General features: G+C 39.0%; 1 protein-coding gene across 7 annotated transcripts in view; it reads left to right on the forward strand.

Annotated features, from left to right (window-relative positions):
• Window positions 1–24,648, forward strand: part of GRIA4 (glutamate ionotropic receptor AMPA type subunit 4) — a 298,771-nt gene that overhangs the window by 257,894 nt on the left and 16,229 nt on the right. For all 7 annotated transcript variants that reach the window (XM_060771029.2, XM_060771031.2, XM_060771034.2 and 4 more), the window contains exons 12-13: window positions 1,145–1,343; window positions 4,350–4,597. In XM_060771029.2, the coding sequence (XP_060627012.1) occupies window positions 1,145–1,343; window positions 4,350–4,597 (447 nt within the window). The remainder of the gene's footprint in view (window positions 1–1,144; window positions 1,344–4,349; window positions 4,598–24,648) is intronic.

Raw genomic sequence — 24,648 nt, forward strand, 5'->3', positions numbered from 1 at the left:
GGGGCAAGCAGACATTGTTTTTCACACAGGCAAACTGTACAATGTCAAGCCACACTATCACACAGAAACAAATTCTCTTGCATTTTCAGTTGTCTTTCTCCAAATCGTGTGCATTTTTGTATGTTTTGGAGTCAATGTGACATTGAATTGGCACATTTTTTATCCCCCTTTGGATAACTTTCCAGCATTTGAGGTGAAATATTTCTTCCCCCTCCCATTTTTTAAGTCGGTTGTTCTCAATCTGTGGGTCCCCAGCTGTTTTGGCCTACATCTCCCAGAAATCGCAGCCAGTTTACCAGCTGTTAGGATTTCTGGGAATTGAAGCCAAAACTTCTGGTGACCCGCTGGTTGAAAACCACTGTTTTAAATCTTAGTATGAGATGCTTGGGCAATGTCCAAGGGAGTTCCAGGAGCAACAAAATAAGGGTTGAGGGTCACATGAGTTCCTTGGGTCACATTTTTCCTACCATAAGCATCTTTAGTTTTAATTATTTTTATGATGTCCTTGTAAGTGTCCAATATATAGGATAATACCTGAATAAGGTAAGCAGATAACAATGTATTATTAGTAAAGGTCATGTAAATTAGGTGTGGTGATGTCTAAGAAAAAATCTATCTTCCTGGAAACTTTTTTGCACATACGTCTGGTGAAAAATCCTGATAACATTCCAAGGCATATAACAAGAGTGAGCTCTCAGTTCATTTATGGGCAGATTTGAAAAAGTGTGGCACAATTACGCAGTACAAATACAAAAAAGTATGGCTGCATTTTGAGGGGAGTTGTGGACAAACTGTCTTTATAATAGACCTTTCCTACATTTATTGATCTTCCCATGGGCAAAGTCACAGAGAACTCTGGACTTCTTTTGAATAAGCTTGAGAACTATTAGGATGATCACTGTATCAGCAGCTTCCTCTTTTAAGTATTATATTTTTTTTCATCTCTCTTATAGATTTATACATAAACCACACTGTAACCTTGACTGAACACAGGATTAAGCAGAACACTTGACCTGTTCTCTTCCAATTATTGTTGCCTGGTTAATAAATGTCTTGTCATACCGGTATCTCTACTAGTCTCTCTTTCTCTTTCTCTGCTTGACACAAGAGATAGGAAAATATGCATAATCTTATTCATGTTTAGATCCCTCTCAGGTCGCATAGTTGGAGGTGTGTGGTGGTTCTTCACACTCATCATTATTTCATCCTACACTGCTAATCTTGCTGCTTTCTTGACTGTTGAGCGAATGGTCTCGCCTATAGAAAGTGCTGAAGACCTAGCCAAACAAACTGAGATTGCATATGGAACACTGGACTCGGGATCAACGAAAGAATTCTTCAGAGTAAGTTGGCATGCCTACCAGGGCACGGTATTCCTATTCCACACAGAAAGTGTTCAAAAAGCAGTCAGAATAATTATGCATTAGGGGTAATCAGATTTGTAGCTTCTAGCTCATGCAATATTGATGTTACTTTTTTTTTTTACTCTAGGAGCACTTGTTGACATTTGCAATCATTTTATTTGTGGTAAATGTATTGATTTTGACACATGAGGCTAGACGCTTGCCCTAAGGGACTGTAGACTCAGAGGTAATTAAAATAACACTGCTCTCCTGGTTTATTACAGCAACAGCACTAAGACAAAATGGAGTTTTCTGACAGACGTATGATGGTCTAAGGTTGACTTCTTATAGATTCTGCTGCAGGCTTTCTTGGGTGAAAAGATGTGTAGTAATATTATGTCCTGTCACTGCTTTAGTAATATATGGCTATGAGAAGTATTATTCCAGTGGCTTCACCATCCAATTTCATTTTGTGAAGCTTTACATTCACGTTGCTTTAATTTTGTTTGCTTTGCTATAGAGATGTAAAAGATAATTTCTTCTAGCAGCTTGGCAGCAGCTGCTCCTGTGGATTCTTATATCCTATTGATGGCAGTGGGTATTTTAAGCATGTGTTTATTTCTGGCCCATTGAGACTTGGAAGTGTTTAACTTGAACTGGATTGTTCAGTGCTGTCAAACAGAGAACACCACATGCAACCCAGTGAAAAGTAATCACTTCCAAGTCCCTATAATTTCAGGAGGATAATTAAGTCAGTGGTTAAGCCAGTAAGCCTGTACCAACATAAGTGGGACTAAATCCCATTAAACTAAATGGGCTAGTGCTTTTCCATCTGAATGGCACTAAAGATATTTCACTGAAATCAGTCAGACTTAACAAATTGTTTACAATGTGTTAATTTTGACTGATCTGTGTCCACAGTCACACTTGGCTTCCTGTCTCAATATGAATGCATCATAAAGAACCGAAAATGTTTTAGGGCCACTAGATAATGCATTGGATCCCATTATCCCATTATAATGTAATTCAGAACAGACCTACTAAAACCAACAGACATTAGTTAGGACTAAATTCTTATTTGTATCAGCTCCTCCAGACTACTCAATATTTCCAGTAAATGTCAAAACATTCACTTCCAGAATGTATCATATCACCTTATAAGAGTTGCTTCTGCTCTGGCATCCAGTTGTGCCCCAAATATACTTGTGCATTTCTCTTTTCTTCCAATTGAGGCCTATAGTGAGCATGTGGTTTCTCTCCGACCTCTCCCTGATCCCAGTAGCTTCCTCCACAATGCTCTATCTCCACACCCACACTTCCAGTTTTTAATATTTCCATTTTCTGTTTTTATGTAGTCTGGAATCTTCTATCTCCTTTTATGTAACATAGTTTTGAACATTCTTAGATAAGTAGCAAAGGCCAAATAAATCTGATCACTGCACTGCAATGAGTGTCCAATGTAATGCACATCAGAACCAATGCAATGTGTATTGGTATCATTGTACCGCAGTCCCATTGTCTATTGGACACTAACACACATTGGACAATTTGGCAGCTCTGTATATGGACATTGTGCAACACTGTAATTCCAATATCCACGGATGAAGAATCCCCGCACAAAGATGAATGCCCCAACAGAATTCAAACACTAATTCTTTGCTTATTTTCTGCTTGAATTCTGTACTTGAATTTTGCATAAAATTCACATTGTGTTTTTCAACAGAAAAGAACCTTTTTGAACAAGAAACACAACAAACACCCACATACATACACATATACATCAAATTAAAAGTAAAGTCTGGAATCCTGTTTAAACATTGTTTCTTCATAAGTGTGCTGATGTCTGTAGGAATGATAATTGCACAGGTGCACATTATCTGTGTAAAACTATAGAGAGCTGCTATTAATATTCTTATCTAGCAGGGCCATCAAGGTTCCTAATGCCTATTGGTACCTGAAGTACAACAAGACCAAGGAGGCATCATGCACTCTTGTTAGTGTCCCATTATGCATCTTCACAATTCAGTAATTGACTTTCTTGACACCTCTACTAATTAACTAGGCATATACAGAATATCATTATATAAAAGGTCATATAGAACTGTAGCCTGCCTTCCTACATGTGACCTATATGTGTTAATCGTCAGCTATTTACTGGCCCTAAACACACCAACAGGGCTGATCAACTTTGGAATTAGCCATTAGGTGGGACTGAGATCACCACTGGAGTCTTTACTTATTTATCCATCTCCCAAAGCAATTTATCTGGTAGATACAAAGAACAAGAATTTCACAAGATGTAGGTATGCTTGTGAAATTCTCTTCCAATAGCTGTCCATCAGGGCGCATTATAACAACCCTTCCAAAGATGTCTTTTTAAAGTTTGGCCTATAATTCAATGAATAATAAGATAGCCTTCTACTGTTGGCTAGTTAGTGAATACACTTTGATGTTTTATTCCATCTTATTGTTTTATTTTGTTTTGCAGTTTTGTGCTCTGTTTTGGGAGATTTTGCTCTAAAAGTAGCTCTTTTAAATAAAAGAAATCACTCTGGATTTGGTTATCCACTTCCACTCATGGCTGATTTTGAATGATCCAGAGATAAGAGAGAGTTCACACAGGGAAATTGTACAGGCTGTGCAGACAACCAGACACAAAGATGGCCTGTGTTAAACCAAAGCCACATTACATTTTTCTTCCATGAACTCTTCAATCTAACTTGCTTTGTTTTATTTACGTTCTTCTATTTGCTGTGAATGTGGTCTTGAAATGACAATAACAAGACTACACATAGAACAGTTAGCTAAGCAAGGACATGAAATGGTAAGACATGTCAGGATTTCAGCATTCTCCCATGAAAACATCTAATGCCATTGAAAGGTATCTCATTTCCTATAGTGGTACAATCTATAAAATTGACTCCTAATATATTATACTTTGAAGCCTGTTTCTTTGTGGTGATCTCATCCCTTTATTATATCTAATCTCCTTTTAATTTCCTTCAGAGATCTAAAATAGCAGTGTATGAAAAGATGTGGGCATACATGAGCACAACAGATCCATCAGTGTTCGCTAGGACTACGGCTGAGGGAGTTGCCCGTGTTCGCAAATCCAAGGGCAAGTTTGCCTTCCTCCTGGAGTCCACCATGAATGAATACATTGAGCAGCGAAAGCCATGTGACACCATGAAAGTGGGAGGAAATCTGGATTCGAAAGGCTATGGCGTAGCCACACCAAAGGGTTCTTCATTAAGGTGGGTGGAATAGTATAACAATATAACATGTGTTGTTATAGTATTCCACCTTCCCTGATGCCCCTGATCTAGTACTTTTTGTGTTGTTCTGTGGACATGGTATGTTCTTTTTTTTCCTTTTCTCATTTCATACTTTCGATCAACAAGGAGGTAACCATTGATGATAACAAAATCCATTTAATAGTTACAATTGATATATATGTCTATCAAGGCCATATAAAAACCAAACTGGTTGAACACTGCTTTCGGGTTTTCTCAGGACCGAAGGATAAACATTGGATGTTCAGTTTCATTGGCTTTTTGTTTACCAAATTCCTTAATATTAATGCCATTTTTGTATTTCCAGATATTAGGTAAGAAACTGCTTATGCCACCTTTGCTTCAGGTTTGCATTATGATTTCCATTACAGAAGCAACGATTACATTTTCATCACTGAAGTATCTTATTTATGCAAAATTCCAAGATCTTGCCATTTTTTATTTCCAGCATCATCACTGAAGTACTAACTTCAAAGCAACCCATTACTACAAAATATATTTAAATTTTCTATGTAAAAGTATACCCATATGACTTTTAAGCATTGTAGAGTTCTGTTTTTATTGAGAAGTCCAATTGACTTTATGGAAACATAAGAATAAGCAATTTTGTTGGAATTTATATGGAGTAGAATCTTGCTTATCCAACATAAACGGGCCGGCAGGACATCTGAGAAATAGAAATGTTGAAGGTTTCTAGGAATCCATATCTCTATCCTGGCAGAGATCAGTGGTGAGTGAATTCGCCTTCTGTTTGGTTTTTGAGACACAAGGAGTGAACTCCCTCACCACTGATGGAAAAAAGCAACAAACAAGGAATTGTAATGAAAAGGTAGATAGTACAGTTACACAAATCCTCAAGACAACTGCCCACTTTCATTCTTTTCTCTTCTTTTCTCTTCCCGTGTAGCCATGGTCCCTCTTTCCAACTCAGACTGAACCATGGCTGCACGAGGGGGTGGGGGGAGAGGCAGAACCATTATGCTCTGGCTCCTCCTTCGGAGTCCGTACAGTGGTACCTGCCAAAATGGGGAAGAAAGAAGGAAACTAAAAACATGGCCTCTAAAGGGGAAATGCTGGAGGAAAAGGGGGACAGGGGGCATTGGATAAGAGCGTCAGATAACATGGAAGATCGGATAAGTGAAGGTTGGATAAGCAAGACTCTATTGTACTCTCTTATCTAAGAATAAGCCTCACTGAAAAATATGGGACTAAACATTCTTAGGTGTTTGTTGCAGATCTTTTTTTTTAAATTATAGAAATCAGTTCAACTTGCATGGACTTTCTCCACACAATTGGGAACACTTGATTTTTAGGAGCCTTGATTTTGTGGAGTACCTCCATGTGCAGCAGAAGCTCTTCTATACAAACTCATCATTCACCACTTAAGAAGAGGAATGGAGCACGAGAAAGGAGACAACAGTAGTATGATTCTTTCTTAAGGTTGTGATTTAGCATTCCTTAAAAATACCTGAATAGGGCTTATTACATATCAACTTAAAGGTTAATGAATCAATTTCCTCTCATTGTTGTACAGAGTAACTAAGGAGGGAAAAATAAAATGAGCCCTTTCTCCATGCTGTTTTTCTACTGTACACCATGTCCCCTGAAGCTGCAATTTGCTTTGCAATGGAAGGGATATAGATTATTTATTCCCCTCTGCAGGATAAATAGCAGCTTACATTACTTGGGGAAGAGAAATGATATAGAGGAAGAGTTGAACATCCCTTGTTTCTTTTCAGAGACCCTGTGTGAAAGTTGTTTGGAAGTGATACAAAGAATATCCATATTGATCTGACTATATTTTTCATATGGCTCAGCCCTAAGATAGATGTGTAGTGGTTGACCAATGTTTTCAATTTCAATACATTGACTTCCAGTTTGTGATGTAAATACAGAATATGCCATTATAACTCTCTATTTTTGTTTTGGTCATTACATGGTTAAGGATTTTTTTTTTTTACCAGTGATGAAACAATCACAATCTTCCCTCTCAACCCCACCTCTTCTCTGCTGTAGTCCACCCTGCCTCCAAGATGGCCATTTTTTGGCCAGTGAGTAACAGTAAATATCTACCTATTTTCCTAAGATTAGATACATAGCAATAGGCAGAAGGCATTTTTGGGATTTTTAGGAAGTTCTCCAGAAGTCTCCAAGGATGATGATGTTGTTGAGCATCTAACTATAGGAAAATGGCTTGATATTTCCTTGCTGCTTCTCCTGGTCTCCACTGGGCAGAAAATAGTCTCCCAGTCCAGGATCTTAGCCATATTCCCAGTGATTATTTAACTCATTTAAAACAGGTTTTTTTAGTCCACATAATTACAGTTTGTGCATTTTAGAATGTAATTGTGTTTAAAGATCTTGAGCCCTTATTGAGCTGGCTTCCTCACTGCATTTTGTATGCATGCATTGATGAGATTTAAAGAGCTATTCTTTAGCCTCTTGAGCCCCACTCAAAACTATCTTTCCAAGTAGCTTCTAGGGGCCCTTCCATACAGCCATATAACTTGGAATATCAAGGCAGAAAATCCCACAATATCTGCTTTGAACTGGGTTGTCTAAGTCCACACTGCCATATATTCCAGTTCAAAGCAGAAAATGTGGGATTTTATTCAGCTTTGTGGAAGAGGCCTAGGACTCATGAGGCTGCTGTTATTGCCTCTTGTCCCTGCTGCAATTTGCTAGAGACAGAAGAGTGAAACAAGTTCACTACTCATCATATAGGAAATTGCAGCAGAGATGAAATATAAGCCATTATCACTCCAGTTTGTTTCATCACAATGGTGTTGTTTAAGCAAATGGAAACCTATCATTGTTGAAATAATCTCTTTCACACCTTGACGCAAATGCACAATGCTGGCACTTTGCTGATGTGAATTTCTATGATCGGTCTTTTGTACATCCTCATGTCCTAACCACGTTTGCTGTACCCAATACCTGCACACTCTGCTTTTAAATTTTGTCTTAGTCTCCCAATTAGTTTTCAGCATTCTTTTGAGAGCTTTGTTTCGCAATACCAAGATTACTGCAGAAGGAAATTTTCTGACAAGTAAGAATTGCAGACCAACAGAAATATGGGATTAATTGGCAGGTTTTTTGTTGTTGTTTTTTTTTGGGGGGGGGGGGGTTGAAACTCCAAATGCAATCTAAGTACAATGTGACTACAAGACAAATGCAAAGTTATGTAGTAATCTCCAACAACAGGCGCGTTTATCCTGCCCTAATTACACTTTAGCACTTGAAAATCAAGCATAGGTGGTTGAATCTGTGGATGCAAAATCTGTCTATAGGGAGGGCAGATTGTACTCCTTTGTTTCTCTATTGAGTTTCACAGAACTACTCCATCCAGAATCTTCATCATTACTAACAACAAATCTGAAAAGAAGATAATTCTAGCATGACTTTATAGTCAATCCCATATCTCTGTTGGTCTTCTTTTGGAAGCTAGCCATAGGGTTTCACTGGAGGGTCTGAAGATTCCTAAAGAGTTATTCACCTTAGAAACCTCTAGGTTTTCAGCAAGATCAGAGAAAGCTGATTATAGAATTGGATTAGAGAAGATTTCTATAGAGGACAAATCCATGAATAATCAACTCCTCCAAAGTTTGTTTGGTTTTTTTCATGTGAAGAATGACTTGAGAAACTGCAAGTCACTTCTGGTGTGGGAGAATTGGCCATCTGCAAGGGCATTGCCCAGGGGATGCCCGGATTTTTTACCATCCTGTGGGAGGCTTCTTTCATGTCCCCTCATGAAAAGCTGGAGCTGACAGATGGGAACTAACCCCGCTCCCCAGATTTGAACCATCAATCTTTTAGTCAGCAGCCCTGCCAGCACAAGGGTTTAACCCATTGTGCCACTGGGGGCTCCACCTTCAAAGTCAAAACCGTAAATGTGGAGGAACAACTGTACTAAACATTTAATGGCAAAAAAATCACACACACACCCCCAAATTTTGGACAAGGATGAAGTTCTCCAAGATCCCATAAGGATGCATTTTTTTTCTTGTTATTGTTTAAAATGGTGATATGTTAATCGAGCAGAACCAACAAAACCAAATTACTTTATTAATTATAAGAGTTGTAAACTGTTACATTCAGTTAGAAAGCAATACGCATATACATACTCTTTCTCTGGGAAATGAGTGTATAATGGAGTGTTCCTGTTGGTTTGAAGGAGCCAATCTCTGGGAGCAATCTGGAGTAGCAATAACTCTGCAAAGAATATATTCTGCTCCATTCCAGTTGGAATTTTACTGCCAATCGTCAGGGAATTGCCATAATTCAGCACAGATTCTTTAAATAAATAGTGGCAACTTGAAAGTTGATTAGAATTTGTGAGAATTGTCATTTGTACAAGAGAAGAATAAAATATAGAGAAATTGGTCTTCTAGCTGTATCTGTTTCTCATATTGTTTTAAAGGGCAAAGGCACCTGCCAGGCTTTATTTACTTAGCATACCCACACTCAATGATCCTATCTGTATACTCTGAAAGGAAAGTCAAGAGATTATCAAATATGCTGGATTGCATCACACAGTTATTAAAACACTTTATTAAAACAGCTTAATGTAAACTAAATTGAGCATTCCAGAGTAAAATGAGGCACTAGCCATGCAGGCCATGCAGGTATCCCGCCCAAGCTCTGAACAGCAACCTCTTCCCAATTTTCTGTATTTCATTCAATATCATATATTCACAGTCCTTAAATAAAGGAATGCATTTTCCAGATGTTCCATAATTCCCAGAATTCTTTGTTAAAGCTGTTTGGTCAGAATCCCCCATTTTTGGTTCTGTGGTGAAGTGTGAGTTTTAATCTACAGTTATGTATAATAATAGATTGGTGTTTAAAAGGGTAAGTATTTAAACTAGCATAATTGGGGGATGGTAGCCAGCTTAGCTCACTCTGAGCTGAGTTGCCATGGAAAAAGGGGTGGAGCCAACTGCCACTTGGCAGGACAGCCATTTTAAAACAGTTAGTCTGTAGTCAGCGAACTACAGGGAAGGCTGGTTCTGTTGTGTGTTGAGAACCAGTAAGGTAAAAGGGGGAGAGAACCCTAATAAGAATCTTTACTGCAACAAAAATAACATAAGGAAAAGATAAGCGTGTACCTAAGGTGAGGGAGTAGAAGACACAAAGCACACATCTATGCTAACTACTTACGTTGGTTCAGAACCAGTTTAACAGACTGGTTCTGAACCCATCTGAGCAGATGATAAGATTAATATTTCTGGGATAGGTTCAGGGTCAGGAATGTGATTAAATTAAACATGGAAGATGGCCTCAAACCTTTTCCATAATCTGCAGTATTCATGGCTTGATGGCTGCCAGAGAATGCAGTCCTGTCCCTGTCCGTCCCCCAAATTTCCCAGCAGGATGGGCACTAGTGCTCTGGAGGCAAGAAGGGAGAGTGACACTTAGCAATGGAAGCAATTAATTAAGCTTCCCTGGGATAAATTGGCCCCTTGCCTCTCCTTTGTGGAGAAAAAAGTAGGGTAGAAATAATAATAATAATAATAATAATAATAATAATAATAATAATAGGAATGATTTGTATATTATGCAAATTTGATGCCCGGTTTAGAGGAATATGACAACCCTATTCTATGATGAAAGGTAAACATGGCAAAAATACTTCCCAGCCCCAAAGGGTTTGGGCGAGTAAATGGAAAGAAACAACTTTTTGCAGGAGTTTCAGTGAAAGAGTTGTCATCCAATGTCTCCTGGGGGTTAATATGCCCCTCCAGTCTCCCACAATTACCCTTCCCTGACTTAAACAATACCAGCCTACTATCCTTCCCTCCTTTCTTTCCTTTTTCCACAAGTTTTTTTCAAAGCCACCTTCAACTCAAAGCATCTGAGAATAACACACACTAATAAATATTACCATAACAGTTTGACACCATTCAACAGACTTTAAAATTAATTAAATCCCACGTTCAAAATGAGACAGAAAATGTACAGTATGATCCAGCTCGACCAAATATTTTAAAACATGCTATTTGTCAATTCAGAAGTTTCCCTTACAAAACGTAAATAAATTTGAGGAGTGTTTTTGTTTGGAAATGAATAGGGCTCATGTTCCAAAATTATACTCAGGAGTAATAATGGTGTATTTCTTTGTGTGGGGATAAATGGCAAAGAGACTTTCAAGCTACAATGCCACATAATAAATGGGAGAACATGTAGTGCAAATGAAATTAGAAGGGCAATGAAAGCTATTCTTAATATAAACGTAATATAAAATCAATCTGAAAATATGATTTAGCATCAGTACACCAATGGGACTGAAAATGCCTAATTTGTTTGTAATTGAGTGCTGGAAGTATGGTCAAAAATCAGTTTAGAAATAATAAGAAAGTCAAAGAGCAACGTCATTGTTTATCAAAAAGCAGGAAGGTTTATTTGGGCAAAACGTTCCCTAAGGTGCAGATGCAGAAAGGTGTAATGTGGACTCAAATTCTAGGAAAGCAGTATTCAAATCCCCACTCAGCCATAGAAACCAATTAGGAATCTCATAAAATGAGGCCCTTGATGCGGGAGACAGTGGGGGGATCCATAAGGCAGTGGGTCAAATTATGGGACAGGGGCTAAAGATCGACAGGTCGCAGGTTCTAATCCGGGGAGAGCGTGGATGAGCTCCCTCTATCAGCTCCAGCTCTCCATGCAGGGACATGAGAGAAGCCTCCCACAAGGGTGGTAAAACATCAAAACATCCAGGCGTCCCCTTGGCAACGTTCTTGCAGATGGCCAATTCTCTCACACTAGAAGCGACTTGCAGTTTCCCAAGTCACTCCTGGTACGACAAAAAAAATCTGTATGAAACCAAGGTCGACTCACAATATGATTTTTTTAAAAATACAGTTTAATGGATAATGCAAAAGTTCAAAAGCAATTAAGTAATTATATTAAAAAAACATTAATTTTGAAAACTGTTATAAAGGCCATTAAAATATAATAATTATTAAAAATCAGCATACCCTGATTGAAAGTACTCATGAAATAGATAATTTACACTCACACTGTAAACAATGAAAGAGAGTGGAGAGGGGGGCAACCTAATTGTGTGTGATAATTCTGTAGTCTGACTTGGAAGGGTGTGTGTAATTGTTGTTGTATGTCTTCTAGTTATTTTCATTTTATGACAAACCTATCATAGGATTTTCTGAAGCTGACAATATGTGACTTTCTTAGGGCACCCACTAAGTTTCCATGGCTGAGAGGGAATTCAAATCTAGTCCCCAAAGTTCTAGTCAGACCAATACACCTCTCCAGCAGATTCAGGGTTTTTCAGATTGTCAAAAGTAGGGCAGGAAATGTCAAATCTCTATAGTACATTAATACTTATTTGCGACATCCAGGAATTGATACTGAGCATCCTGAAATAGTGGGTAAAGTCAACTAGCAAAAAACTAAATCTCAAATGAAAGCACAATGCAATGGACCTAAGTGAACTCCTTCTATCTTCAGGTCAGGCATTGTTTGATTGTTTTGTTCAACTAGAAGTAGTTCACTTAGCTAAATGTTTGTTTCCTTGCCTTCTGGATGGGAAAACCCCCATCAAGCCTTCCTTTGGCAAGACCAGATTCCTTTTCGTTCCAGCTAGGTCTTAGTGTTGAAAAGAAATCTTAAGGAATACATATAGACTGCTGCAATTATTGAAAACTTAAACACATGTGTATTAAGCCCCTTCTACACTTCCATCAAAGCAGATAATCCACATTATCAGCTTTGAATTGGATTATATGAATCTACACTGCTATGTAATCAAGTACAAAGCAGATAATCTGGATTTTGTATGGCAGTGTAGAAGGGGCCTCTGTTAAGAAACTACCAGTACATTATATTTTTCTTTCAACTCCAATGACCTCATCGCAATAGGCTAAAATCGCGGCATACACCAGTTTAGCCCCGGTCAGCCACAGAGCCCAATGGCTCCCATCAAACAATGCCAGTGGGGTTGTGTGAGTGAAGTAGGGCAGAGCTGGCACATGCCACCACCAAAGCAACACAGGAGGCTTCCTGTGTTGTGATTGGAAGCCATGGGGGGAAGCCACATGATTGATACTTCCCCCCATGGGATCAAAGAAATCTGCAGTGGGGCGATACAGAGTGTGTGGCATTGGGTTCCCTTGTCCCACCAATGGCGCGAGATGACATGGGATGACTCCAGTGGCCATGTGACAAGGTTGTAAGGCACAGCAAAAGAAATCTGACCTACTATCGGTACAATTCTATAAAATAGGTCACATAATCTGTTTCATAAGGAAATTCAAAAATTATCGAATCTATTTCATGGCAATGCATGAAATCTGCTGTAGCTGGATCCTTTATAGATATTTTTACTGAAATAACAACATGCAATCAAGGAAAGTTTAGTATCTTTCAAGGCAGTCTGTTCTATATAACTTACGTTAATTCCCAGGGTACTACCTCCCTTTACCATCCCATAAAAATAAATGGTGCTATAGTTATCCCTCCACTTTTAAAGTTTTTCTTTTTTTGCAGATTTGATTATTCATGGATTTGATTTGAAATGTTTTCTCTAGGAATTGCTAGATTGAGCATGGGCAAACTTTTTTTGTGGGGGCCATGTACCAAGGCTGAGAGAAGTAGACACGCTACTGGCAAAACAGATTCCGCCAGCTTTGTGTCTCTCCCCTGGCTCTCCTCGCAGCCTTGGAATGCAGTGGGCCACTGCATCCACATGCTGAGAGGAGGGCCAAGGTAGACAGGGGCAGGAAGAAAGAGACCAAGGGTCTGTGTCTGGCCCGCAGGCCTGGGTTTGCCCAGGCCTGCTATAAATCCTCTGATGTGACTATTTAGTCATTTTCTCCAATCATTCAGAAGTCTAGAAATTTCTAGAGAGAACACCTCTCTATGAATATCTAGGTCCTCCAATGCTATTCTGTGGTCAGCTTACAGATTTTGTTCTTTCCCACAACTTTGGGCCAGTAAGGACAATTGGGCCAGTTCCTAACTGGAACCACCCACAACTGTCTTGACTGCCATCCTAGCTTCCTCAGGCTCAGATGCCTTGAGGACATGTGATGGTAGTCCCCTGTCATCCCCTTCCTGCTTTGTTACTGCTGTTCCCAGCTTCATCATGGCACCTACCTTCTCCTTGGTGCTCTGCCTGACAATGGGATTTTTTTCAGTCTCCATCACACCAATAGCTAAAGAAAGGTATTGAAGACCCAAATATCCTAAAGGCACCTGATCCCATCTCATCTTGGAGGCTAAGGGTCCTTCCACAAAGTCGTATAACCCAGAATATTGAGGAAGAAAATCCCACAATATCTGCTTTGAAGTGGGTTATCTGAGTCCAAACTGCCACATATTCCACTTCAAAGCAGAAAATGTGGGATTTTATTCAGCTGTGTGCAGGGGGGCCTAAAAAGTTAGCCCTTCTTAGTACTTGGATGGGAGATCGGCAATGAATACCTGGTGCTGTAAAGGATGGAATTGCCAAAACGACTTCCGTGAGTATTCCTTGCCTAAGAAACCCACATGAACTTAACGGGGTCACTATAACTTAACCGTTGGCATATAAACATATACTCTAAAGACCCCAGATGCTGTCTAAGCTCTGAAGTTAAGCAGGGTCAGCCCTTGTTAGTAATTGGATGGGAGAACACAAATGAATCCCAGGTGTTGTAGGATATATTTCAGAGGAAGGAACTGACAAACCCACTTCTGAATATTCTTTGCTTAAGAAAATCTTGTGAATTTCATAAAGTCTCCATAAGCTGACATGTGGCTTGAAGGCACAACAGCAGGAAGGAGATTGCATCCTATCTTTAGCATAATATATAAGGTGCTAACAGCATGTCATTGTAGAATATTTAGCATGTTACATATGAGAGACATCTGTGAATTCTCTTTGAACCAGGATTCTAAAACGATTCAATCTCTCAGATCCCCAGGGGATCAAAAAGGTTCTCTGAGCTGAGCCCTGGGCCCAATATAATCTCCTCCTAGCCAAAAGCGGAGATGAATTAAAAAGCACAGATGTGACTCATGAAGGGAATATTGCACATCTTCGGTAGACCTAGAGTCAGTCCAATCTGTTCCATATTGAATTTTCATTTTATAAAGTTTTTTATACATAAAGAGTTTGAGCACCTGTGGAGCCCAAATGATACTGAAATGATTGCTACCATATCATATGTTTGACAAGGAAATGTTTTATTGGTCACAGTTTCATCCTGTAAAGATTCTTGTGAAGTCTACTTTACTACGAAGGAAGTAGGATATTTGTCAGTATTGAGGAAGAATTAAATTACCACTAGTTCAGTGGTTTTCAACATGTGGGTCCCCATACGTTTTGGCCTTCAATTCCCAGAAATCCTAACAGCTGGTAAACTGACTGGGATTTCTGGAGTTGTAGGCCAAAACACCTGGAGACCCACAGGTTGAGAACCACTGCAATAGTTGTGATGACTTATTGTCCTGCCGAGGGAACAGTTGCTTATGGTGTTGTTTTCGTTAATGGCAAAATCTTAGTATCTTTCCTCTCCTTTCCCATCACATGTTTTGCCTTAAACATGCAGAAATAATGGCTAGTTCAAGCAATTTCTGTTTCCCAGGCCCCTTCAACACTGCCATATAATCCACATTATCTGCTTTGAACAGGATTATTTGATTATAATCCAACTTTGAACTGGATTATTTGATTTGATAATATAGATTATCTGCTTTGATAATCTGGATTATATGACAGTGTGGAAGGGGTCTTAGACAGGTTTAAGATACGTGGAGTCACTGATATAGAGCAAGTTAAAGGGGGTCTTATACACGAGGCTAGGTGAATAAACTCAAAATTGTTATGTTAGGGGGAAGATTATTGGGGATATATTGCATAAAAGTAAAACATCTTGAAAGTATATTTGTTGGTTTAAAATCAAATTTACTATTTTAACTGAACATATATATGGAAATGTATGCATGCTGCCAGATTGCATGTAGTGTGTCGAGTTCTTAGGTCTTATGAAGAAAGTATGATATCGTTTGAAGGTTATACCTACACAATTGCTGAGGTTGTGTGACTTCAAGTCATTTCTGATTTATGGCAACTGTAAAGTGAGCCAGGGTTTGAATCCCCACTCATTCATGGATTCCCACTAGGTGGCCTTGGACAAGTCTTACTCTTTCAGTTTTAGAAGACTGGGGCCCCTTCAACACTGCCATATAATCCAGGTTAAAGATAGTCCACATTGTCTGCTTTGAAGTGGATTAAATGAGTTTACACTGCCAGATAATCGAGTTCAGAGCAAATAATGTGGACTTTATATGGCAGTGTAGAAGGGGCCTCAGAGAGTCTGTATAAGAAAACTCAATTTCACTGCTAGTCACAGTGGCCAAATGCAACGTTAGCACTTGCCTCCAGTGGACAAAAATTCTTTCTCCCATCCTGGTCATTCAACAGATATATAAACCCCACTTGCCTAGTTTCCAACAGACCTCACAACCTCCAAGGATGCCTGTCATAGATGTATGTGAACAGTCAGAATGCTTCTGTAACATGGCCATATAGCCCAGAAAACTAACAGCAACCAAGAAAACTCTTGTTCAGAGTTTCTTGGAATTGCCATAAATGAGAACTGATTTGAAGGCACACAACAGCAGTAGGGATTTGGGGCAATGAATGAAGAAGTATCCACACTTATCTTGTCAGCAAAGCACTCTCTGATAAGCACTCACAAGCCCCTTCTATGCAGTTGTATAAAATCCACGTTGAACTGGATTATATGACAGTGTGGACTCAGATAATCCAGTTCAAAGTAGATATTGTGGATTATCTGCCTTGATAATCTGGGTTATGTGGCTGTGTGGAAGGGTCCCACTGAAGAGTGTGGTCTCAAATGTTTGTCAGAAAACACATCACTCCCAACAGAAAGGCAGGTACATCTTCATTCACTGCCCTGCTCCCTAATACCATGGAAATCCCTATCAGTGGTGCAGCCAGGCTTCTAAGGTGGGCTGTTGGAAACACTCTCAATACAACTGTAAATGTCAATGGGAAAAAAACCCTGTAATTTCTGCAATCTGGCTAACAACATTGTAAATACTGAACGGGATTCCATCCATAAATTACACATATTTTGGTATGTACTTTCCATGGTATGAAAGTTCCAATTGGCTATAAAATGCCAATTCTATTTGACATTTATTTAAACCATGTGTAAATGTATTGTCGATGACTTTCATGGCTGGAATCACTGGGTTGTTGTAGGTTTTTTGGGCTATATGACCATGTTCTAGAAGCATTCTCTCCTGACGTTTCACCTGCATCTATAGCAAGCATCCTCAGAGGTTGTGAGGACCTCACAACCTCTGAGAATGCTTGCCATAGATGCTGGCGAAACGTCAGGAGAGAATGCTTCTAGAACATGGTCATATAGCCTGAAAAACCTACAACAACCCATGTGTAAATGAGTTACAGATTCAAATTTACAGATATTTCTAAGGTCCCTTCTACACTGCCATATAAAATCCAGTTTATCAGCTTTAAACTGAATTATATGGAAACATAGACACAGGCCCCTTCTACACTGCCATATAATCCAAATGATCAAATCAGATAATCCTGATTATCTGCTTTGAACTGGATGATGTGGCTCTATACTGCCATATGATCTAGTTGAAAGCAGATAATCTGGATTTTATATTGTAGTGTAGATTGGGTCTACTATAATCCAGTTCAAAGCAAATAATGTGGATTATCTGATTTGATAATCTGGATTATATGGCAGTGTAGACTCATATAATGCAGTTCAGAGCAAATAATGTGGGTTACATGGCAGTGTAGAAGGGGCCTCAATTGCACAATATTATGAATTGCTCCCAAAACAGTGAAGGAACGTGTTAAGCATATTCAGTATCTGACATTATTGACAATTTTGCTTTGTTCACAAAGAAAACCCATAGGCACATCAGAGCCCCATGAAGCATTTGATGGGCTCCTTTTCTTGTTGATCATTAGACAAAGTGAGTCAGCTACCATAGACAGGAGATGTTGGGAATGGGTGACATCAAGATCCTGGAAGACAAACGTGGCTGGTTCTTGATCTCTTCAGGTAGGATGATGGGTGTTATCCCATTGTCATTGTGGAGGTAAGAGTGAACTGCCAACTCACACAGTATTTATACTTGGGATTGGAAGGAAGGAAGGAAGAAGGGGCGATTTATGGTGTAACTAGCTTGCTCTATTTTTCTATGTTATTGAACTTGAAAGGATTATAGAGTGAGTCTTCTTGAAAACTGGTTACAATATTGCTGTGTATACTCATCATTGGCTGACTGGTTTTCTGTCCTCTGGAATTCTGTTGTCTTTACTGTCAAACAAGGAAGAAAGGGGGAAAGGAAATATTGTTTTTCTTACTATAATCTCATCAAACAGATCTCATGAACATACTGGTCATACTACAATTGGTTTTCAGGAAGCTTCTGAGTCCAATAAGGAAATCCCAAAATGGCACAAATAAAACAGCTCCTGCACATGTGCATTCCCATGAACTTTTGTTGTGGTTAAACCAATGGTTCTTAACCTGTGGGTCGTGAAGACGAAAATCTGGTCCTCAGGCCTCCTTCCTCTTTATTTCATTTCATTTCATTTTATTTCCCTTCCTTTCCCACTCCTTCCCTGTCACTGACAATGGCATATGTTCTGTATCAGAAACGAGAGCTGATGTGGTCTATCCAATGCAATTTTCTGAATCAGCGCCCCAAACCAAATCTAAAGTTGACCAAAAACTGATTCGTAAGCCTTTTGGTACTAATGTTGGAGAATGGTCCCAGGTCAAAGTGGTGCCTGGTCAAAGTATTGCCTAGTCAAAGTAGTCCCTGGTCAAAAAAGGTTGGGAACCACTTGGGTAAAGGCACTATTCAATAGGGCTCAGGCCCCTTCTACACTGGCCTATACCCAAGATCTGATCCCTGATTATCTGCTTTAAACTGGATTATATGAGACTCCACTGCCAGATAATCTGGGATAAGGAGATAATCTGGGATCAGATCCTGGGCTATCGGGACAATGTAAAAGGGGCACAATATCTGCTTTGAACTGGAATATTTGAGTCCACACTGCCATATAATCCAGTTCAGTGTGGATTTTACACAGCTGTGTGGAAGGGGCCTTTGTCAGACAACTCTTGTGACTTGCCAAACTGCAAATCTCAGGATTCCATAGAATAGGATAATGTGAAAGAACCTAAAATTAGTGGTTTCAAAGGGCCCTTCCAGACAGACCCTATATGCCAGGATCTGAACCCAGGTTTTCTGATTTATATAAGTCCACACTGCGAGATAATCTGGGATAAACGGAAAACGTGGGGTCAGATCCTGGGATATAGGGCCTGTTTGGAAGGGCCTCTTGAGAGCTTTATAAACTCTCTCTTTAAAAGCAAAGAAACAGAAAATAGCTACATTTTGCCTCTACTTGAATGGTACTTTCTCTGTTTTTCCATAGATGTAGCAAATTTCCTAGCACCTTAAACAAATACGGATGGAAAATAAAAAACTGAGAGGCAAATCCTCTTATTGCCATTCATCCTGCAGCTGCTCCGAGTCAAACAGGAACTCTGTCAGTTGAGATTTATGAATAAATTTTATGTATACATAGAAAAAGACCAAGCAAAGCCACTGCAAGAATGTAAACATGGCAAATAGGGAAAATCTAGATGTGAACAATTTTATCCTCTCAAAGTAGAAATTTGGAGACTGAGAAAATGTCATTGGAGGGAAGAGTTCTGATTTCCATTCAGCTCAAAGTATCTGTAAAATTGGGAGTGGATTTTCTACCCTGAAAAACAATATTGTAGCAAATGTTTTGGTGGCCTGCTCCCCACTTAATTTGGTGCATGGAGTTCAATTGCAACACTCTCACTTGCCTCAAACAGACAAGAGTTCTTTCTCCCACCCCGGACATTCCACAGATATATAAACCCCACTTGCTTAGTTTGAGGGTGCCTGCCATAGACGCAACCTCTGAGGGTGCCTGCCATAGACGCAGACAAAACATCAGGAGAGAATGCTTCTGGACACGGCCATACAGCCCAGAAAACTCATGCAATCAAGTTATTCTGGCCATGAAAGCCTTCGACAACACAAGTTTCCTTCTGTTAGCAAATTATTTGGTATATGCATGCTTGAGCAGAGTCCGAAGGAATTGAAATGCAAAAGGAAAACCAGTGATTATCATCTTAATGGTGGTCAGTAATAAATTATAGTAGGGTGGTAACACTGAAGTCTAGAATCATTGCACTGTTTTACAAGTAGGTATGATGAAAAGCTTTTGACCTGTTTCAAGTTATAGGTGATGAAACTGAACCTCTTGAAGAATTGCAACCAGCTGTTCCAGCAAGTTAGAACTTCTTGCATTTCATCGCCACTATCCTAGTAATTGTAACCACCACACTCCTACCCATCCATGTATGTATATAATAATAAAGGGAATGCTTCATGCACCGTCAAAGTGGCCTGGAGCCCCCCAAAGCTTATGCCATAATAGGATGTCTTGATCTTTAAGATATTAGGAGATTTTCTGTAAAGTTATTTATTTTCTGCATAACGTTTTATATATATCTTCATCTCACAGTCTTCGGGCTCTGTTTCCATGTGCTTGGGAAATAGAGCTCCACAGGAGTCCATCAGATCTGCCACTTCTAGTGGGACTACATGGTGTCTCAATTCCCAAATACATAGAAATGGAGCTTGAAGACTTCTGATAGAGTTAGGTGTCAATCAAGTCCTGCCAAGTAAAGATGAGTTAAAGCAGAGGAAAGACAGGGGACAATGGTGAAAGGATATGGAATGAATGTCCATTCCAGGATACCGGGAAATACAGGAGGGAACGGGGTAAAACATTTCCCTCTGCTTTCCCCATCCCCAACCATCTCACAAATTCAATAGTCACTTTTTAAAAAAGGAGTCAACAAGAAAAAGAATGTGATACTGCCACCTCTTCCTCGTGTATTTCTGACATGTTCCTCATGTAGAGTGTCACTTTCTAAAGAAGAGAACATTATCCACAAAGGATGATACCCTATACACCATGCCAGAAAATCACAGCTCCTGGCCACGTGAAGAAAGAAGACCTTCTGCGGGGAAGTACTTTCCATGCAAATACAGTGACAGCAATGCTTGAGGATCACATATAGCTAACACACTTCCCCGGGCAGATCTATGGCATTGGAATAGGAGTCGTGAATCCAAGCTGGTTCTGTGTTGTAAAACAGAACTTAACATCTCCAAGTGCTTGACAGATCTCTGCCTATTTTTGAGTGACTTCTGTTTAATGAACATAATGAATAAATATTTTTAGAACCTTCCAGGTATATAAACATTAAATCTTATGTGAGAAGAATGCTATAAAAAGACCAGCCACTTATTTTGGTACATTGGGTTGCATCTCAATTGCATAGCCATTAAGTGAAGTGGTGTGAAACAAACGTGTTTTTTACATGGCCTGCTAGATGTAACGAGGAATGTGATGTGGTTAGGCTGGTAACTAATTTAAGATTAATTTCAGAACAAAGAGAAGCGCTTAAAATTTCTCATTTATTTTTCCATTCCTTTTTTATTTCCTTTTTTTTTCTTATTGTGCTGTGAAATTGTCTATGGATATGGCTAATAACCCTACTAAATAACCCTCTCATGAATAGCTTTTGTGGGTTTGTTTTTTAAAATTACTGTTTTAGGACTGTGATCAGCCAGTTGCAGTTTCCTCAGAAAAGTAAGTGGAAAAGGTTTTTTCTTTCTGACCTTTGGTCAGGGTGAGTAATTCCTTCCCTACAAGATAAGAATTACCTAAATGTGTGTGTGTGTGTCTATATGTGTTTTAGGACGTGGTATGGTCTAATTATCAAGAGATCTGTTTTCCTGGTTGTTCCACTGAAAACTCGGAGAACATTTTTGGCAGAATGAGGCATTAGCTTTAGGAAATATCATTAGGTATTTCATAACGTTGCAACAATGGGCAGAATGCATTTTTACATTTATTATTATTTATTATGAGCATTTCTATACTGCTTTTCTCATCCCTGGGAGGACTCAAAGCCGTTTACAACATAATAAATGGCAAAATCAATGCCTCCCCCTCCCCCACACATATATATAGAACATATCTAAATCAATAACATGTACCAGTAGATTAAAACCATTAAAACTATTAAAAAATCAAACATAGACATAAACATGAAACATTATGGCTTCAATTAACAACATACACCCCTTCTCTCCTCCCACTTCCCATTTCTCTCTCCATTTTATTATTATTATTTTATTTATTATTTAAAACATTTATATTCCGCCCTTTTCACCCCGCAGGGGACTCAGGGCAGAACACAATATATATACTGCAAGCATTCAATGCCGGGACACAAAACCATAAATATATACAAACATTAAAATCACTTTAATGCTTTAAAACCATCTCAGGACACCATTTTGCTACATTGCACTGCCCCCAAGGCTTGGTCCCACAGCCAGGTCTTCACCAGCCTTCGGAAGGACAGGAGGGAGGGGGCTTATCTAATATTGCCAGGAAGGAAGTTCCATAACCGGGGGGGGGGGGGGGGCAATCACTGAGAAGGCCCTGCCTCTTGTCCCCCACCAAACGCACCTGTGATGGTGGCAGGACCAAGAGCAGGGCCTCCCCAGAAGATCATAGTGTCTGTAGTGGTTCGTCCATAGTGTTTCAGCCCTTCTTTTTATACCCTCCCTGCACACACACACACACACCATCCCACAAAGCTCTTTAGGTACAAATTGAATACAGAATGGGATACAAATTGAATGAATGGGATACAAATGGGATACAAATTGTTTAATTAAAAACAAACAAACAAAACTCCTTGGAGAAAAATAGGGTTTGGATATCCCGAGTAACCATTTGTGGAAGTTTCAAAACCCTTTTTACTGCACATTTAAATAAACTTCACTGTCTCAGTCTGAAACCCAACACACAAATGCAACCTGATGAATACAAGCCATGAATATGCCCCAGGCCACACACAAATTGCTGTTAAAATATGGATCAAATAGTTACAACGGAGACTGGATTTAAACTAAGTTGTGCAATGCCTTAATGAATGGGTATGGGTAGACCCATCACACAATCAGTGCACACATCTGTGAACCTTTATGATGCCTTTGTATATTCATTTGGATGTTTTATGTTCCCGTTCTATGTTAGTTATAATTTTTGAAAGATTATGTTTTATTAAGTTATTGTTTGTTATGGGGTTATTCTGGGTTATTATATTTGTACTTATTAATATTATTGAGGCATTGAATGTGTGCCCTTTTGTTTGTTGGAGTCCCCCAGGGGAAATAGAGTGAAATATAAATAAAGTTATCATCATCATCATCATCATCATCACAAAAATGGATATTATTATATGTTTGTATGTGTTATAGACTGAAGAAAGAACTTTGAAATATAGAAGAGCCAATGTGTGTTCAACTGAATGACACAATGAATTGGTTCTCATCATTGCTTAAATACTACTTTTCCTCCAAGGATCTTAAAGTAGTACAGTAGAGTTAATCACCTTCCCTCCCTGCTTTAAAAAAACAGAACCTATAAAGTTTAGACTGGACAATAGTAACTGACCAGGGATCACCTGGTTAATCTCACAATTGAGCAAGGATTTTAACCTGGGTCTACTGGGTAGACCTAGTCCAATATTTAATTCACTGCATTACATCCATGACACCTTATACCGTAAGATAGAAATATTGTAATAAGATAAGCAAAGGGTGGGGTCCTCCCACAAGGTTAGAATTAAAATTAAAACTGATTTTTTAAATATGAAAAGACGAAAATGGGGACACTGATGCACAGAACAGAATTTTGTTTTGACTTTCAATGGTATAGAAAAAAAAACATTGAAATCTTTTAACCTCCTTGAACAGTGCTTCAGACTTCATTGGATATACTGAAAGGGAGCAGAGATGTTGAGAGAATCACAAGAAACAGAACTATTGTCTTCCAGATGTTTAATTAAAAATCCATAATAAATATCTCTAGTTCAAAAGCAATTGCTTCCTGGATCACAGGAGGGGAATGAACAATTCCAACTCAGTTGTTCCCTTTCTTCTCTCCTGCTTGATCACAAACCATAATTAGGGCACATATATAAAATTACATTTGTCAAATTGCCCAAGGACTGCAGCCTCAGAGGCTTTATCTACAAAGAGCAGGTCGTTATCACTAACACCCCAGCCTATATTCCTCTCTTTGGAGGTCCAGGGGCAGAAAAGTAATTTCATTATCTTCATTCACTATCTAATACAAATTTAATAACCATGAAAATTAGGTTCAGGTCAATTCTGCTTAGAGATAGTTTTCAAAACTCAGTAATTAGTTGGCAGAGATCTGAGAAGATCACACCAAGAATTCACACAGAAGACCAAAAAAAGGAGCTAAAGTTCTTCTTTTCTCAAAATGGATAATGCATAAAGGTGTTTCCTCCTGCCAAGAATGAGACATATTATGATATAGATCATAAGAAAACAATCTGACATTTTACAGATGAAAACCAGGATGTATGTAGCTAAGCACACAAGGTAGGTTGTAGTGGTTTGTATTTGTCTATGGGAAAAAGCAAAGTTCTGACTTTGTTTTCCTCTTTGTCCTGCTGAATCAATTGGCGGTTGGTAGAATATGGGAAGAAGAGAGAGAAATTGGCACATTTTAGAAGCTGATGAAAAAAGTAGAATGGCATAGGATTCATCCAGTCTATCCCAGCTTAATTAAGACATGCACAAAAAAAATTGTATAAGAAGAAAATAATTGCCTGAGGAGATGACATCATGTCTATCCCAAATCATCATGACCTGGAGATCAGATCCCATCGTGGGGAGGGGGGGCAATGAGATTGAAGATAGTGACTATCAAGGAGCAGCACCAACATGGGCACAAACCATTTCCTTTCAGTGCAGGGAAAGAGAAATGGCACTAGTATCCAGTCTGAATAATATATTGTATTCAATTGGATCCGATCCAGCTG

The sequence above is a fragment of the Anolis sagrei genome, chromosome 3 (genome assembly GCF_037176765.1).
Source record: "Anolis sagrei isolate rAnoSag1 chromosome 3, rAnoSag1.mat, whole genome shotgun sequence".
In the NCBI taxonomy this organism is placed as follows: Eukaryota; Metazoa; Chordata; class Lepidosauria; order Squamata; family Dactyloidae; genus Anolis; species Anolis sagrei.